This window comes from Sceloporus undulatus, chromosome 1 (assembly GCF_019175285.1).
Source record: "Sceloporus undulatus isolate JIND9_A2432 ecotype Alabama chromosome 1, SceUnd_v1.1, whole genome shotgun sequence".
Lineage (NCBI taxonomy): Eukaryota > Metazoa > Chordata > Lepidosauria > Squamata > Phrynosomatidae > Sceloporus > Sceloporus undulatus.
Genome location: NC_056522.1, coordinates 203226535 through 203243157, shown reverse-complemented (window position 1 = coordinate 203243157; position 16623 = coordinate 203226535). Strand labels below are relative to the sequence as shown.

The following is a 16623-nucleotide window of genomic DNA, read 5'->3' as shown; positions in this document are numbered from 1 at the left end:
TCAGATTTTAAAAAGATGCATTTTATTAAGCACAAAACAGCTGTCAGTACATTATTCATACAAAATAACCCAAGTGTAATGAATTTTAAAGATCTAATGGGCAGATCTGATGTACATTTGCACAATAAAAAGACTATTTAAAAAGTAATACAAAGTAAAATAGGGTCACCACTGTCTATACAACAGATAGCTTTCCTACAACCTAAAAATACCACATCATCTGGGGATAGAGAAAATTACTATTTTGTGTTGAATTTGTACATATTAGCACCATTCAAAGCTTACATTAGTTGCTTAGGCAAAGAAGCACCTGACAGATCAGGGTAAAGCTTCAAAGCAAGGGTTCAGTGCAACATTATAGTTTCCTTCTAATAATATTTGTACTCTATGGTTTCATAGCATGTTAAATAATTATGGCTCGGTAGAAATACACTGTTAAGATGTAAAATTAGGTTTGTTTCAAGAAGAATGAGATTTTTATAACAGCTGTGGAAATGCATTTTAATATATTATGGCAGGCATAGAATGCAGATGACATGCTGGGTTACAAATGGGCATCTTATGAACAGAAACTATTAGCTCTCTGTTGTACAGACTTCTGTTTGTTTCAGCTGCTGTTTTTTCAGACAAACTAGCTTTATCTTCTCTCTGATGTGTTCAGCTGTAGAAGCCATATCACTTGGGCTCCCAAAATACTGCTCAGTACTAGAACAAAGGAAAAACAAAGAACCATCTAACTAAAAAGATTGCATGTACAGCGCTGTGTAAATTTACAGTGCTTCATAAATAAAGGTTAACAACAACAACAACAACAACAACAACAATAATAATAATAATAATAATAATAATAATAATAATAACTTTTGAATATAATAAAGCGATGTGTTCCTGTGCCTCCACATTCATCTTCTCATATTTTATAACAAAATATAAAGTTAGTACACAGTTGACTTCAACTATGCCTGGCCAATCTTATATTAGGGGAGCTTCCCAAACTTGACGGGTAAATAAATATACATGTGTGAAATGAGGCCTTGAAACTGCTGCTAAATATCTGATGATTTCTAATTTCAGCTAATGGAAATTGTTTGGTACCATTTTAAATTCAAGGCTTTAAATCAGTGGCCCCCAAACTGTGCTCTTTAAGGGATTTTGGACTCCAGCTCCCAGAATCCCAGACTATTGGCTGAGGCTTCTGGGAACTGAAGTCCAACATCTCTTAAAGGGCACAGTTTGGGGACCACTGCTTTAAATGAACACAAACATTATTTTTCTTCACATAGTTCTACAATATGCAGTAACTGATTGATCTTTTGAAGGCACAAAAGGACGTGGAAAGAAAGCACTGTTAAATAAGAGTGATGGGAAACATAAAGCCCCCCAGATGTTGCTGGGCTGTAGATCACAGCATTCCTCCCCATTGGCTCTGCTAGCTAGGGCTGATGGAAACTGCAGTCCAACACTATCTAGAGAGCTGCATGATTCAGTTCTCTGGTTTACATTCAGATGGAAGTGCTCCTCTACTGACAGTGGGAATCCATCCCCTCCAGTTCCACCTAGAGAAAATTACCATCAGTGGCATTCCTAACAACAGCAGCCTGTGTTTTGAAGGTGGTGTGCTAGAAGCTTTGGTTCTACTAGATTCTTAGGACTGAGGGATTCCAGGAACTGGCTTCTAAGCTACAGTAGACTTAAACAGGTGTAGAAAAAAGCAAATAACAACCACCAAAAACCAACAAATGAACAGACAACACTGTTCCTCATTTTCTGCCCGGGTGTAAATGTAAATGATCAGGGCTTAGAGCTTGAGATATATAGCATTGGATCTAGTGCCCTGCTTGTTTCCAAGCTCATTTTAGGCTATTCTATTATACTTTTCCTTTCAAAACATAAAAAAAGCAATAGTACAAATACAATACTATTTTTATGGTTTTATTTTATGGTTTCAAATTTCATACTTAAATTTGGCTGGCTTGATTTACATGCCAAATTTTGAAATAATTTTAATGTTAATTCAGGCTACATACCCATCAGGATAAACTACAGGCACTGTTAATCTGTCCAGAAGTGATTTTCCAACAGATTCAATCTCATCAAATTGTTCCATGTCATTTATGGATTCAGGCTGATCTGGGCATTCTTGCAAAACCTGTTGTTAAAAAAGGTACTGTATTAAAGAAAAGAAACTCAATGAAATAATAAGAAAAGAAGAATCCTTTATTTGCAACTGATCCATGGATGCTACAATCTCCGGATGCCAAACCTGCACATAGAAAGGGCCAAATGTACAGTACATACCATACTGTCTTTTGTATTTCCTCAGTTTGGAAGACTAGTCAAAAGCAGCAATTAAACAGCCTGATTTTTACACAATGTGCAAACCAAAGCAGCATGTATAGCAACTGTCTCAATGGTCAGCTCCCAGTGTTGGAATCCAAGCCTGACTTTTAAAAATACTGTTTGGGTTATGTTTTGCAGAATAATTTATGTTTGCAAAAATTCTGAAGTTTACTTGAGTATATTTTAATGGTTGTGGTGTAGTGGTTGGAGTGTTGGACGATGACTCAGGAGATCAGGTTTAATTCTCCACTCAGCCATGGAAAATCACTGGGTGACCTTGGGCAAATCACACACTCTCAGCCCCAGAAAATCCCATGATAGGTTTTTGTCTTAGGGTCACTGTAAGTTGGAAATGACTTGAAAGCACATAACAGCAATCAAGGGGAAAAGATGGAAGGTTGCATGGGCCTATTCAAGTAAAGATAAGCAGGTGTAAATGTGGATATGTAACTCAAGGGATGAAATAACAACTATAGCTTCAATCCAAATATGCTCTTCTTTATGGATGACACTTATGAGCAAAAGGGCAGATTTAGAGTCAACCTATTCCTTTGGCTGAAATCCAACCAGTTTCAGTAATTTCACATTATATTTTCTCATTGCACTGAATTGCTTGAACCTGCAAGTCCACTATTATATTTCCTATTCTAGATTTCTGTCAGAGACTATTAGTACATTCAGCCTCTTTCACACAGCCTCCATGACTGCCTAGCTTTTAATTTTTTTAAAATGCCATACACAACATAAAAACTGATACAGCAGAAATGCATCAGCTCCTGACTAAAGGAACACAGTCCAGGAGCCAGGTAAGTATATGATCAATGCTTTGCGAAGACCATACCTAACTCACTTCTGGCAACAAGATGAGATACAGTAGAGTAATGTATACTAAAATGAAAATTCACCTTCAATCTTTGACTGTAAATCATGTTGACTTAGATGTAGTTTTATCTAATATTAGTAGAGTCTCCCTCTCCATCCCAATATGTGTATTTAATGTTAGGACACCAAATGATTATAGTTGTGTTAAGATTTGTGCTAATATATTACGGTCAGCCCTCCATATCTATGGATTTTTTTTAATCCATGGGTTCAACCATCCACAGCTTGAAAATATATTTAACTCCCCCCCATAAATTTCAAAAAGCAATCCTTGATTTTGCTGTTTTATGTAAGGGACACTATTTTACTATGCCATTGTATTTAGTGGGTCTTGAGCATCCACAGAGGTCCAGGAACCAAACCCCAGTGGATACCAATGGTCCACTGTATTCAAGTCATAATTGGAATGTTTCTAAAAATACAATACAACCTCTCTTACATGTGTTAACTAAAAAAATGTTTAAATTTTTGGTATTCGTATCCATGGTATTAATATTTTGTATTAGTATTCATTGTATAATATGAACAACTAACTTTTTCAGCATTTGAATGGAATGCAACTGCCATCTCCAACCTAGTTACTCTCTCTTCTGAAGTTATGGTGAACTGTTTCCATACTCTGTTCAGCTTTGGAAGCGTGTCTCCTGAGGACCTAGAAGTGCATCTCAGAGACTGACACAGAACAACAGTAGCCTGTAGTAACTGTCTCCCATAATCATAAGTACTCTATAAACGAGAAAAACAGATATAAAATTAGAATTTCAAATCTTAGAACAAATCTAATCATAACACAGTGATACATCTGCAAGAAATGAAACATCTAAAACACAAAGCATTATTGAACTTATTTAGACTATTAAAATACCAGACTGCTTTTCTAAACTTTTTTGAAGTGTAAGGTTAGATTGTGAAATTCAAGAGGTTAGGGAGGAGAGGGGGAATGGTACTGAAATGTGTGCATGTGCCCAAACACACACACACATGTGTGCGCGCACACATGCACGTATACACACATACTTGAGATTAGAGCCTTAAATAAAATGGTGGTTGTCACAAGGGAAATGTTCTCATAAAATAATCTTACCAGCTTTATGCATGATTTCTGGCAACTGATAAACAATCTGAATGACACTTGATGTTAATTTTAAATACAGACATTTGGCCTGAGTTATTATATTGCAGTGATTAATCTACAAAAAAAGGAGATTCATCATATACCTGTGCCACATCAACAAACTTTCGATGTTTCTCCAACAAAATTTTGGTTTCTTGTGTATCATCTCCCAGTCGGATATGAGTTTTCAGTAGTGCGTCTAATAATTCACTTAACCATTCTACTGCCTAAAGGGTAAGCAGAAACTTAATGTAAAACAGAAAATATTTCAACCAGTGAAATCCATTTCAGTTGTACAGGATGAGATTATTGTCTGAATATGCATTTTCTCAGCTGTGCACAAGAGGCTTGCAATATGTTAGACCTCACCTGAGCAGCATCCTCTTCACATTTAAATAGCTGGACCATCTGAAGCATCTTCAGTCGTCTCACATCTACCATGTCCTCACATCTGCAAAAGTCCAGATAACATAAAAGCTTATCAGCAAGACCAGTGGGTGACATTTTGGTATAGCAGAACTGTATACAAATTAAATTGTTTGTTTTGTGTGCCACTGAAATTTGGTAAAAATATTACAGTTGGCCCTCTGTATGCACAGATTTCTTATCTATGGATTCAACTATCCATGACCTCAAAATATTCAAAATATATATAAATTCCAAAAGAAAACCTTGATATTTTCCCCATATTTAAAATAAGGGACATTATTTTACTATGCCACTGAATTTAATGGGAGTTGACTATCCACAGATTTTGGTATTAAACCGTAGCAGATACCAAGGGCCCACTAAAAAAAGGAATATTTAACAAAACCTTGACAAACTTTTTTTTATCTTAACTTTTCTTGGTTAATATGATCGATCCAACTTCATTATATTTCCCCTCCAAATCAACTACATCAACTGTTTTTGGCAGCATGAGCTTTCATAAACTAAAGTCTATTTCCTCAGATGCATTGAGGAATTTAGTTTCCACAAAATACAGAACTTTGGTTAGTTAAAAATCAAAGGCCAGAGCTTCAAAACAAATCTTGCTCACCTGATATAAAAATTCAAAGGACTTTCAAGAGTATTTTTCTCTCACCTTGTTGTCATGGGTCTAAGGAATATTTTTTCTCAATTGCATATATGCAATTTATGAAGAAATATGGGGAGTTACACTATATTTTACAATTCAGTTATTCTCTTTAAGACTTACTTTGTGATCTATGGTGCAGTCTTATATTGTGACTATGTCTCCCTATTCTTTTTAAAATATATATTTTATTTAAAAAACATACACAAAAGGATTAAGATTAAAACGAAACAACAAGATCAATCCAAGAATCTTCATCTTCATATTCTTCTTTAAAATAATACTAAAACAATTGCTGAATTATCAGAAGGTATCAAGCAAGCAACATAATTTTAAAATTACACAAAATCAAACTAAAGTAGCACCACACTGTTTTTAAAGTGAGTTGCTGGCCAGAAATAAAGCATCATAAATACTACTGTACCTCTGCTTCCTGAGCTGCATGTCTTCCATCACTCCTTGAATATGATCAACATTCTCTTTGTTTTCAGTAGTTACATCTTTTCCATAAGCCCAAGATGCCTGGTTAGTTATTTGATCAAGAAGATTCTGACCCTTTTCACGCAAACCTTGTAGGCCCAAGTCTAAGGCACAATAAATCAAACTCTTTATTTCATGTAATGCATATATATTTATATACTTTGAAAAAGTGACATATTGTTCTCTAGTATCTATGACAGACAAGTTCTTTCTTCACCCGCATGCACATTTCTTGTAGTAATTTAATTTTTGATTAAAATTAAATTCTTTGAACACTCTAGAACAGTGGTCCCCAAAATTTTGGGCTACCACCCCCTTTCCTCCCCAGCAAAGCTCACAAATTTAAGCATGGTCCCAAATTTGAAAGCCCCCTTTTGCCGCCACTTCTCCCCAGCCACCATGTGCTCTAGCTCTTTGTTCCAGTCTGTCCCAAAATGGTGCTGCTCTGAGCCACAGATGTGATGCCCCGTGCCCAAGCCTCACAGGAGTTTCCAATTGCCACTATAGTAAACGACACCAGTAAAGGAGTGAGCTCACATGGACAAGCAAAGTGCAGGAGATGGCACTACACTAAATGATCAGCAAGGCTGTGTGGTGGTTTGAAAAGAAGACTCATGCAATCCTGAAAAGAAGATTCATGCAATCCTCATTCCCACCCACGGTCCTAAAGACTGCTGGTTCCCCGTGTCTTTCCTTCACATCAATACTTTCACTAAAGCCCTTCTGCCACCCCCTTTGCCCCTCACCACCCTCTAGTGCCCCACGTTCCCCTCACTGCCCCCCTGGAACCTTCTACTGCCCCCAAGGGGGCATACACTTTGGGAATCAATGCTCTAGAATGAGTAAATGTTTTAATCATATCCTCAAGAGTTAACAATAAATTGTAATTAAACAGTATTAGTATTAAATTTAAATTAGTATTAAATTTACATTAGCACAAACAGAAACTCCAGAGCAATGGTTCTCAACCTTTAGTCCTCCAAATGTTTTGAAGCACAACTCCCATAAGATGCAGCCAGCACAGTAAATGGTAAGAGAATCTGGGGTTTGAAGTTCAATACATCTGAAGGACCCTAGTGATAGGTGGAGAACCAAAGTTCAGTGGCTCATACACTGGTATCATAAGTTGAAGGGAGATAGTTGGATTAGGAAAGAATCTGACCTAATGAGACATTGAAGTATGGTTGCCAATCAGTAGTCAGTAATGAGGAAGTCTAACCTGACTCAGTATAAGATAACCTCGGGGCTTTCTTCACCGGCATTTGGGACGTCCTCCGGACGTCCCATTTTAAAAAAGGGGCGTCTCTTATAGACGCCCCTGGGCCTAGTACGGACTCCGTCCGTACAAGATGGCGCCGGCCCTTCTACATGGCCGGCGCCATCTTTGCGTATCGGATGCTGAGCGTCCGTACGTGTCGCGTCCTTTGTGACGGAGCGAGTGCGCCCCTGGCGCCTCGCTACGTCACAAACGCGACGGAAAAAGAAGCTCCATTTTGGAGCTTCTTTTTCGGTCCGCGCGGGAGTCGGGCCGTCTGAAGGCTTCCCCATGGACTAGCCGGCGGCGGCGGCAGACCGCCGCAAAGCGGCGGTCTGTACCCCACCCTCATATGTTCAGGTTAATGGAGGGTCTACTCTAACCAAATAATTTCTTGCAAAATCAGTTTTAGTACTGACAGAAGTACTCAGGTTGGGAATAGTGCTATTTCATATGAACTACTCAAAATGGTGGTCCCTGGACCGACACTGGTCTACAAGCCACTGGCTACCTGTCCATATAAAGTTTTCAGGAAATAAAGAAACAGCTGCAGCCATGGCATGCAATTAAAAGAGGCAATGGTGGTCAAACTACTGGTCCTGAGATTGTATGCCTTCCTTGTCCTGCCAGCAGACTCCACACTTTGCATGTGGACACCTGAAGAGGAAAATAATATGTGGAGTGACCTCTACAGGAGCTGAAACCCAGACATGCTGGCTTCTAGGATCTGTAGAGTCACAGGCAAACAGGCCCACTCCTACAGAGTTCCATAATCAATGTGTTGATATCATGGGTGTGTCTGTCTATACATGGAATCTTTTCACTTGATTAACATACAAAAGATACTTGTTCTTCTGAATGCCTACATTCATATGTTAAACAGAGAGGATAATGTATGCAACGTCTATGCACATACAAAAATAGTTTGTAAGAAAAACTGGATCATGCTTTAAAACATACTCTTTCTAAATAAGACATTCACAGTAATGTACATTCTGGCATTTTAACAATCTTGGGCTTACCAACACTTTTTAACTTCTCTTCAAGTAGTTTTAAAGTTTGCTGAATTGATGCTCCATCAGCAGGTGCAACATCAACACATAACATCCCAAGTAAGCCATCTAGCTGCTGAGATAACTGAGGAAGAAATGCAACCCAAAATGTACTGTTATCTATTATTTTGGTTCTTGTTCCAATGTTATTGTGTAAAAACAGCAGAGTGAGTTGTGACAAAATGATCTATAAAATAAAATAAAGGCTAGGAGGTTGCAGGCAGATGGGACAGATTCAGCAGACAGAAATATGTTCCTCACCTAGCAGTAGCTGTTATGGAGAATGCAGCTGCAAGTTCTAGCCAGCAACACTTCCCACTAGTCTCCTGTGATGGAGATGAGGATTCCCAACAATAATGGATGCATGCATTTTGTGTAGACACTTATAAAAGGCCTCAGGTCCAGACAGGATGGAAGATGTAAAATGTCTGGATATCTTGAAGCAAATGGAAAAGCCTTTTTTGTTTCTGGACAAAATCAAAAATGTTGCAAAAATTTAAATCTATATGATACTTATTAAATCTAAAAGATTATCTTGCTTTAATAACATGGTATCCAAATTTAGAGTGGATATAAAAATTGCATTATCTGGCTATTTATGCCATTCATGGAACAATCCTATAGACATTTGCTCAGAAGTGAGACTTACTCTATTTAGTGTTAATTCCCAAGTAAGCATGCACAGGACTGCACTTTAGCTTTATACATGCAAGACTGTAAATATACTCAATAGTACCAAAAAAGCACACAAGACAGCTGTGTGAACTGCTGCAATGTATGCTGCTTAAAGGATCTGAAAGGAGAGTTGAAAAAGCAGATCAGAAGGGAGGTCAAAGGTCAGAAGGCAGCGGGCTCACTGCTTATCCTATTCCCTAATTTCTAAATTAATTCAAAAGTCATAAAAAGAAGACAAGCACTAAAGTTCCTCTAATAAAGTTGATAGAACTTTCTATATGTAGGAATATATCAGATTTGAGTGTTGCAAACATTTATATCACAGATTAGAAGGATCATCCCTTCTTATGCTATGAATTGCCTTTCATAAGCTACATCTTGAGTGAGTAAAGTCTGTCTTGAAAAGCATTTCACTCATATCTAATAAAAATGTATTTTCTTAGTATCTCTGCAAATTTACAGTTTTTCCATTGAAAGTTCATTGAAATGGGCTGTTCTGAAGATAGAGAAAAAGGTCATTCCTTCTGCACAAAGGGATAAAGCTAACCCATAGGTGAGGAATACAATATGCTTACACTGACTCTCTATGAATCTGAAGCACAGGGAGACTGCATGGAGAGGTACTGGCAAAGTAAGTCTGTATCCTTTCCAGTTCTGTGCTAGATGTATAGCCCTTACAATATTATTTTTTAATCCTTGCATAGTTTAAAAACCTAATCACCTCACCTGTACGGCTGAGAAAAGTTTTCTGCATAATTTTGTTAAATTAAGAAGGAAGAAAGTACATGATACTGTTACATAATATCTAAAGTATATTCTGGAGATATGAACAACCCCTTTGGCAAGAGGCCACTTTTAAGATGAAGCAAAATTGCATCAGAGATAACTGGAAAATACAGCTTAAGTAACAGGGCCTTCAGGTAAATATGAATATTCATTTGAAAAAAACCAAAAACAGAAACAGCCATTATATCTTTAGTAGCATGTCATCTCTTAAGGAGTAAATATAAGCTCTGTTATGTGCTACATGTTTAATTTTGCAGAAATGCTAAGAGAACAAGTACACAACAATTTTTGAAGCTCCTCAGAAATGGATTGGCCTTCATTTATCCCTGTGGTAAACAGAATCTTGTTGACCACCTGTAACAACATTATGCCATGAGTGTGAATAAACACATATATATTATACTCACATCTTGGGCTACACCATGGAATTCAAGTGCAGCTTGTAAAAGATTCTGCCTAAACTCCAGTTGACTGGCTTGCCGGTAACAGACATCACTCAACTGCTGTTGTAATGCTTTCAGTTCTACAAGATCTTCTTCATCCCCAGCATTCAGCAAAGCTGCAATCTGTTGATTAAGTTCCACATAAACTGCAAACCACTCCTGCAAAACCAGCCACACACGAAGTACATGTCAGTATTAACAACTTTGTCATGTTCTTTTCCAAGCAACACATGTAATACGTGATCAATGAACTCAGGTTTCACTCATTTATGGTGCACAGGCTCTGAGGATCTCCAGGCCATCACTATTTGTGAAGTGTATTTCAATCCACTGAGCTCTGGTGCCTGACTAAATTAGAGTTACCTTTAAAGACATTAACAACCCCCAGACCACAAAGCCTACAGACCCTCCCTCTTTTGTAAAAATTTGTCCAAGCCGAGAACTGCCTTACAGGCCCTTTCCTGCGTGTCACCATTTGCAGAAAGTCAGAGGCTAGGTGCAAAAGACAAGGCCACTTCTTGGATGGCATCCAGAAAGTCCCATTCGTGTTCACAGAAAGTCTGTTTAGTGTTCCACCAAGCTCCCTATGTGACATTTAAACAACTAAAATATGCTTCTTTTAGTAGGTTTTAATGTACACTCACAACTTGCAATTTTAATTCTACCCTATGACCATTTGTGTGCTAAGTTTTATATTTTTTGTAGTCATCCAAAACTCATAATTTGATGTACTATGTTTTAATAAACAGCATTGAAAACTCTGTAGAAATACAGAACTATATATAACAGTCAATAAATATAACACATTAAGAAGATGACGTGCCATGACTTCCTATTTCAATTGAGTAATGTTATGTCACTGCTTCTTATCATATTTTGTTACTCTATTTTCTACTCTTTTATCTCTAATCATTTATTTCAATGACAAAACTTTTAGAGAAAGTCCTGTCTTAGTCACATACTATCAAGCACAGTATGAGCCTACTCATTGACTGAAATTCCTAGACAGTAAGTAGTAATATCATATTTTAAAATAGGAATCATGACTCAGGTCTTTAAGGATGGTGCGATTCTTGGTAAAACAGAAGGAAATGACTCAGTGTTAAATGAATATTTAAGCTATTTGCAGCACCAGTGGAATAATTTGCTTGCAATAAAGTCTGGATCCATTTTAGTAAACACAGTTAAAAGTAATTAGCTTGTAAATCAATGAGACAGCAGATTAAAGGAACACTTGAGTTATTTAAAAAGCTTTTATGTATATAAGGCAATAACTTCTAATTGCTGCCTTGCACAGCCTTTGGTGTCAATTTCTCAAATTTGGGTGCAAGAGACATATTGAGTGATATTCTCTTAATGCTTTATTTACTATGGAGATCTTTCTAAATGATTAAAAATTCACAAGAGTCCAGAGACTTTTGGCAGTGGTTCCCTTAACACTATTATAAATTCATAATGAAAAAGTTAGTAGCTGAACTTCAACTTTCTTCTGACTTTTCGACCTCTGATGGGGTCCTATTATAATTGTCCACTCTTAGACTTATGGATATGAATAATTTCCTACTACTTCTGCGATACATTCCTACAGATATAGCCAGTCCTGGTATGACATGCCCAATATCATTGCTTAAACTTTTCAGTTCCTTGGTATACCAAGGACAGCACAATATTGTGCCTAAGCTTCAGAGTTATAGCAGCTTGATGTCACTTAAACAGTCATGGCCCCATTTTATTTTTAGTTTGGTAATGTACTTATAATTCTCGGCCAGAAAGCTTGGTGCATTTCTTTCTAAACCATAGCACTGGGAGAGCAAATTCTATGTATCTCATTAAACAACAAATACCAGGATTCTGTAGGAAGGAGCCATGACAATTAAATGGTTTCAAAGTGATGTAATTCTGTAGGTAGATACACTCTACCTACAGAAAACAATTAAGATTTTCACACAACATTGCGTTTAAAGCATCATTATCCTGGGAATAACCAGGGAATAACCAGCAAGAAATCATTCATGGGGAAATTCTGTGAAAGATTTGTTGCTGGTTATTCCCTGGTTATTCCCGGGATAATGATGCTTTAATCGCAATGTGTATGAAAATCTTAACTGTGATCATGCAATATTCATGGGATAATCACTGTTTAAACCCTTGATTTCCCCCATGTGATAAACTCCTATGAAAGAGTCAGTATGACTCCTATTGAATATAGGGCAGCTGTGGAACAGAAACCTTCTTGGTGACCCTGATGGATGACCTCAACCAGGATAGGAACCAATGAGTAGTGCATGTTGATTTATTAAACAGGTTTCTGGAGTGCAGGATTTCAAGGCAGAAGCAAGCTAGGAAATCTTCTCAAGCTTAGATTTTAACTTCAAATAATCTAAAATAAAAAATATTGGTGTTTCCACACTCTACTCTAAGCATCATAAGATCCCCAAAGTTTGAATCAGGCACTCTTCAGCTGTATCTATTATAGTAACAAACTCTAAAAATATCAAACAAAGAGAGGGGGGGAGCACATAACACAGAATGACTCCAAAATGGCACAAATATACACTTATTACTAGGCAAACAATACCCAGAACGCATTAATGTAGAATATTCTATTTACTCATCCATTCCATAATGAATCTGTAAAATGTGAATACTGTATGGCATTTACAAAAGATTACAAGATTTTTTCATGAAGTATGCAGTGAAATAAGAGGCAATGAAAAACCAAGGCAGCATGGAAGCAACTGCTGGCCACTTTATCAAATGCTGTCAAGCAATATAAAGTTCAAGAACATGACTAGATTTTATAACATGATTTCAGCTCCTAATCAAGGTTTTTACACTTTAGTAAGCCCTTCTAAAACCGAAGACTTTCAAATAAGACTTAAGAAAGGAAAGACTCAAAATTCAAATTTCTTAAAATAAATAAACAAACACAAACTCACAGAGTCTTAACTGGCCATTAGATACTTACTATTCTTGTTGTGTGCCCTTAAGTCATTTCTGACGTATGGCAAACCTATCACAGGGTTTGCTTGGCAAAATTTGTTCAGAGAGGGTTGCCTTTGCCTCCCTCTGAAGATAGAAGAATGTGACTTGCCCCAGGTCACCCAGTGAGTTTCCATGGATGAGAGGGGATTTGAACCTTAGTTCTTTGAGTCATTCAGGCTAGCTCTCAGATATGGCTACTCCAGAAAGATACAATTTAGGATGGTAAACAAAAATAAAAACATATCAGTGGTGTGAGGGCATTTTACCTACCACTAAAATTTGTAGGCATCAATAGAACTATCAGTTTTGTTTAGCATAATGTTTTGTTTATTGATACAACATTTGGCAGCTGTGGCTATATCTACTGGAATAAAGGGAAGGTCATAACATTGTGAACAGCTGTGTTTTGAATGTGTGAATATGGAATATGGAAGACTATGCCCTGATGACAGTAAGAAGATTATCACACTGGGGTTAAAACGTTCCCCAGTGCCTTCTAACGTGCACGTGGGGGGCGCGCACGGAGCGTGATGGGACCCCAATGGGGCCCAGAACGCTAGTTTACTGCACACAGGAACGCTGCCGCACACTCCCATCGCATTCCAGGGGACGCCATTTCTGGGGACGCTTTGAAACAGTTCCCAGAAATGGCGTCTCCTGGAACGCGATGGGAATGCGCAGCGGCGGCAGCGTTCCTGTGTGCAGTAAACTAGCGTTCTGGGCCCCATCGGGTTCCCATCACGCTCTGTGCGCGCCCCCGCGTGTGCACGTTAGAACACACCGGGGAACGTTTTAACCCCGGTGCGATAATGTTCTATGAGACTCAATAGATTTACCCATAAGCCAACCACAGCAGGCTAAGTGTCTATGGTGACATGAGCCATTCTGGCTCTTATGAGTGTGTTGAAGTGCAATTCTAGAACCTTGGAAACTGACAGAGCCTTGGGGTCTGCCTTTCTAAAACAATGCCTGTGTTTAGTGGGAGTTAAAAGGTCACATGTAGAAGATGAGATTGGATATATAGTGGGACCGCCACATCCACTGAGTTAGGGGTGTAGGACCCCTGTGAGAGTGGAAAAACTGCAAATAAAAGTGAGAATACCTCTATAGGAATATCTAGCTCCTCCAGCACAAGTATGCAGAATTACACAGGAGGACCTACACATGCCTAGAAGAGCATTCTCTCTAAGACTCTCTAGGTCCCCCACCATGACTTCTGGCAGATGTTGACCAAAGTTGCACTGGAGAACCTAGAGATTTTAATCAAATTTGTAAATAATCAAGTCCACAAAAGTCAAAGCCACAGATATGGAGGGATGACAGTAATGCTGTCTAAGCTAACTAGAAAAGGAGTTACTGAGAAAGCTAGCAGAGGACTTTGCTCACACGCTCAAGAACGAATTGAGTCAAAGATTATGCTGATGAGCTGGATTTACTTGAGTTGATACTAAGTCTGATTCTGCATGGCTGAAATAAAGGAGAAGCAAACAGAAGAGAGTGAGGGTAGCCAGAAAAGAGTTGATTTGCTGAGAAAACTATCTGGAATGTCTCGGTCTTTATGAACAGCTAATTCTTCAAAACTTGTAGGATTGTAACCTTTCTTTGCTTATTTCTTTGCTTTGCTGGGAATTAATGTCCCAACCGATGTTGGCTTTCCAACTGAGACTGATCACTCTCAGAGTTGTGCCTGTGCAAGTGGGGCTGTGAGTCTTCTCCAGCTTTTAAATGAGCTCTCTGAGATGCTGAATTATATTCTTAAATAGGCTCAGCATCTTGGCCAGCTGCTTTGAAGTGAGCCTGAACCTGAAATGGATTCACCACCCCACAGTCATGAGAGCCTCCTACCACCTCTAGAGGACAGACAAGTGCAACTGAATATGGGCCCATCTAAGTTACATACTATCTTTTCCTCTTAACTCAGTGGTTCTCAGACAGTGGGGTGGAGGCCCCAGAGTGGGTGCGAGAGTTGCTGAAAGGAGAATGTGAGACTTGGAAGCTCTGATCCCTCTTCCTTCTCCTCCTCCCCCCAAACTTTCTTAAGTGTAAAATCTACACATGCGCTGGGTTAAATATTGAATTTACTTAAATAAAATTGTTCTAATTTGAACAATGGAATTCCTTATAAAATGATAAAATATGAATATATTATGAATGTGTGGATGAAAATACACACACTAAATAAAAAAAATATTCATACACTATGTTGAGCGAAGAGGTATCTGTATGTAGATGTAAAGGGGAACACAAGGATAAAAAGTGTGAGTACCACTGTCTTAACTACTATGTTTTCCCTCAACAAATAGCCACATACATTTGTGGAATTTAGTGGAATTCACACCAACCTCAGGAGGTTTTATAACATAATTTTTTAAATCCTGAAAAATAAAATCTGCTTAACATGAGGTAACCTGTACCCCAAGTTTATATATGAGCATGAAAGTAACTACCAGAAGTGTTTCTCAGGGTAAGAATATTGCAAAATGCTTCTAATGTTGTGTTTTGTATCTCATCAGAAGTACAATCATTCTTCTTTTAAACATTAGTATCCGGCCATGATGTTAGAATTTAATTAACAATCATTGATATCACTAACAGTTACTAGGCTGGTACATAAAAAAGAGGTGCAGTCTTTTATAACTCATAAATCACTGTCTAAAATTCACTAAAAATGTCACTGGAAAATGTTGCACATAATTAATTACATATAAGAACAATCATGCAGTAGCTTCCCCGGGAAAATGGGAACTCACACTGTGCTGACTCTCAATCTCTTCATGCTTCTGTTGCAAAGCTTGTGAGGCTCTAATTGAATCACCTATCCCCCATTGTGTTCTAAGCTGTTCTGAACCAGGTCCTTCAAGCCAGTTTACTACCTGTTAAACAAACAGCAAAGTTATCATCATAGCAAATAATCAAACTAGAACAATCTAGGTAGATTTTAAAAGATTACTATATTTAAAGTATCCCTTCTTAAATAATTAATGAAATACATTGTTAATAGCAATTATGTTTCAATCACAAGTAAAACAAGAGCAATCGTAGATGTAGGAGCAAGCAACTAGAGAAAATCCAGCAATACTGAACAAACATTTCTCAGTGTGTTTTTTTTTTCTTCTGGGGGAGGGAATGTCATCCTTGTGAAGCTTCACAAGCATCATCTCACTCCAGAAATCAGAATATCAAACTTGTGCTTTTATTGCCAATTCCTACTTGCATTAGTAGTAGACACAATGAAAAGCTTTGAGAGTCTAACCAAAAGCTAACTTGTATTAATATATAAAATTACAGCATTTCAGCAAATTAAGGAATAAGTCTCATGTATGCTCCACTATTTGATGCTTTTTCATTACCGACTGCAACTTGCAGGTTATTTAGCAGCAGTATTTAACAGCAGGTTTCAGAGCCTAACAAGTGGGGCTGGATGAATAGCTATCAGAACTGGCAGCTCACCACAGGAAAGACTGCCACACAAAACCCCTGTTGATTCTTCTGGCCCTGCTTATCTGCATGATGACAGAAAATGAAAACTCGCAGCT

The 16623-nt window shown here is 37.9% G+C and overlaps 1 protein-coding gene across 2 annotated transcripts in view; it reads right to left on the bottom strand.

Moving 5' to 3' along the window:
* SESTD1 (SEC14 and spectrin domain containing 1) overlaps nucleotides 1-16623 on the bottom strand; it is a 67195-nt gene continuing 50572 nt past the window's right edge. For both annotated transcript variants that reach the window (XM_042437467.1, XM_042437476.1), the window contains exons 10-18: nucleotides 15838-15960; nucleotides 10067-10261; nucleotides 8169-8283; nucleotides 5836-5995; nucleotides 4706-4787; nucleotides 4441-4563; nucleotides 3757-3948; nucleotides 2028-2149; nucleotides 1-705 (exon numbers count right to left, since the gene is read on the bottom strand). In XM_042437467.1, the coding sequence (XP_042293401.1) occupies nucleotides 576-705; nucleotides 2028-2149; nucleotides 3757-3948; nucleotides 4441-4563; nucleotides 4706-4787; nucleotides 5836-5995; nucleotides 8169-8283; nucleotides 10067-10261; nucleotides 15838-15960 (1242 nt within the window). In that variant the 3' untranslated portion in view covers nucleotides 1-575. The remainder of the gene's footprint in view (nucleotides 706-2027; nucleotides 2150-3756; nucleotides 3949-4440; nucleotides 4564-4705; nucleotides 4788-5835; nucleotides 5996-8168; nucleotides 8284-10066; nucleotides 10262-15837; nucleotides 15961-16623) is intronic.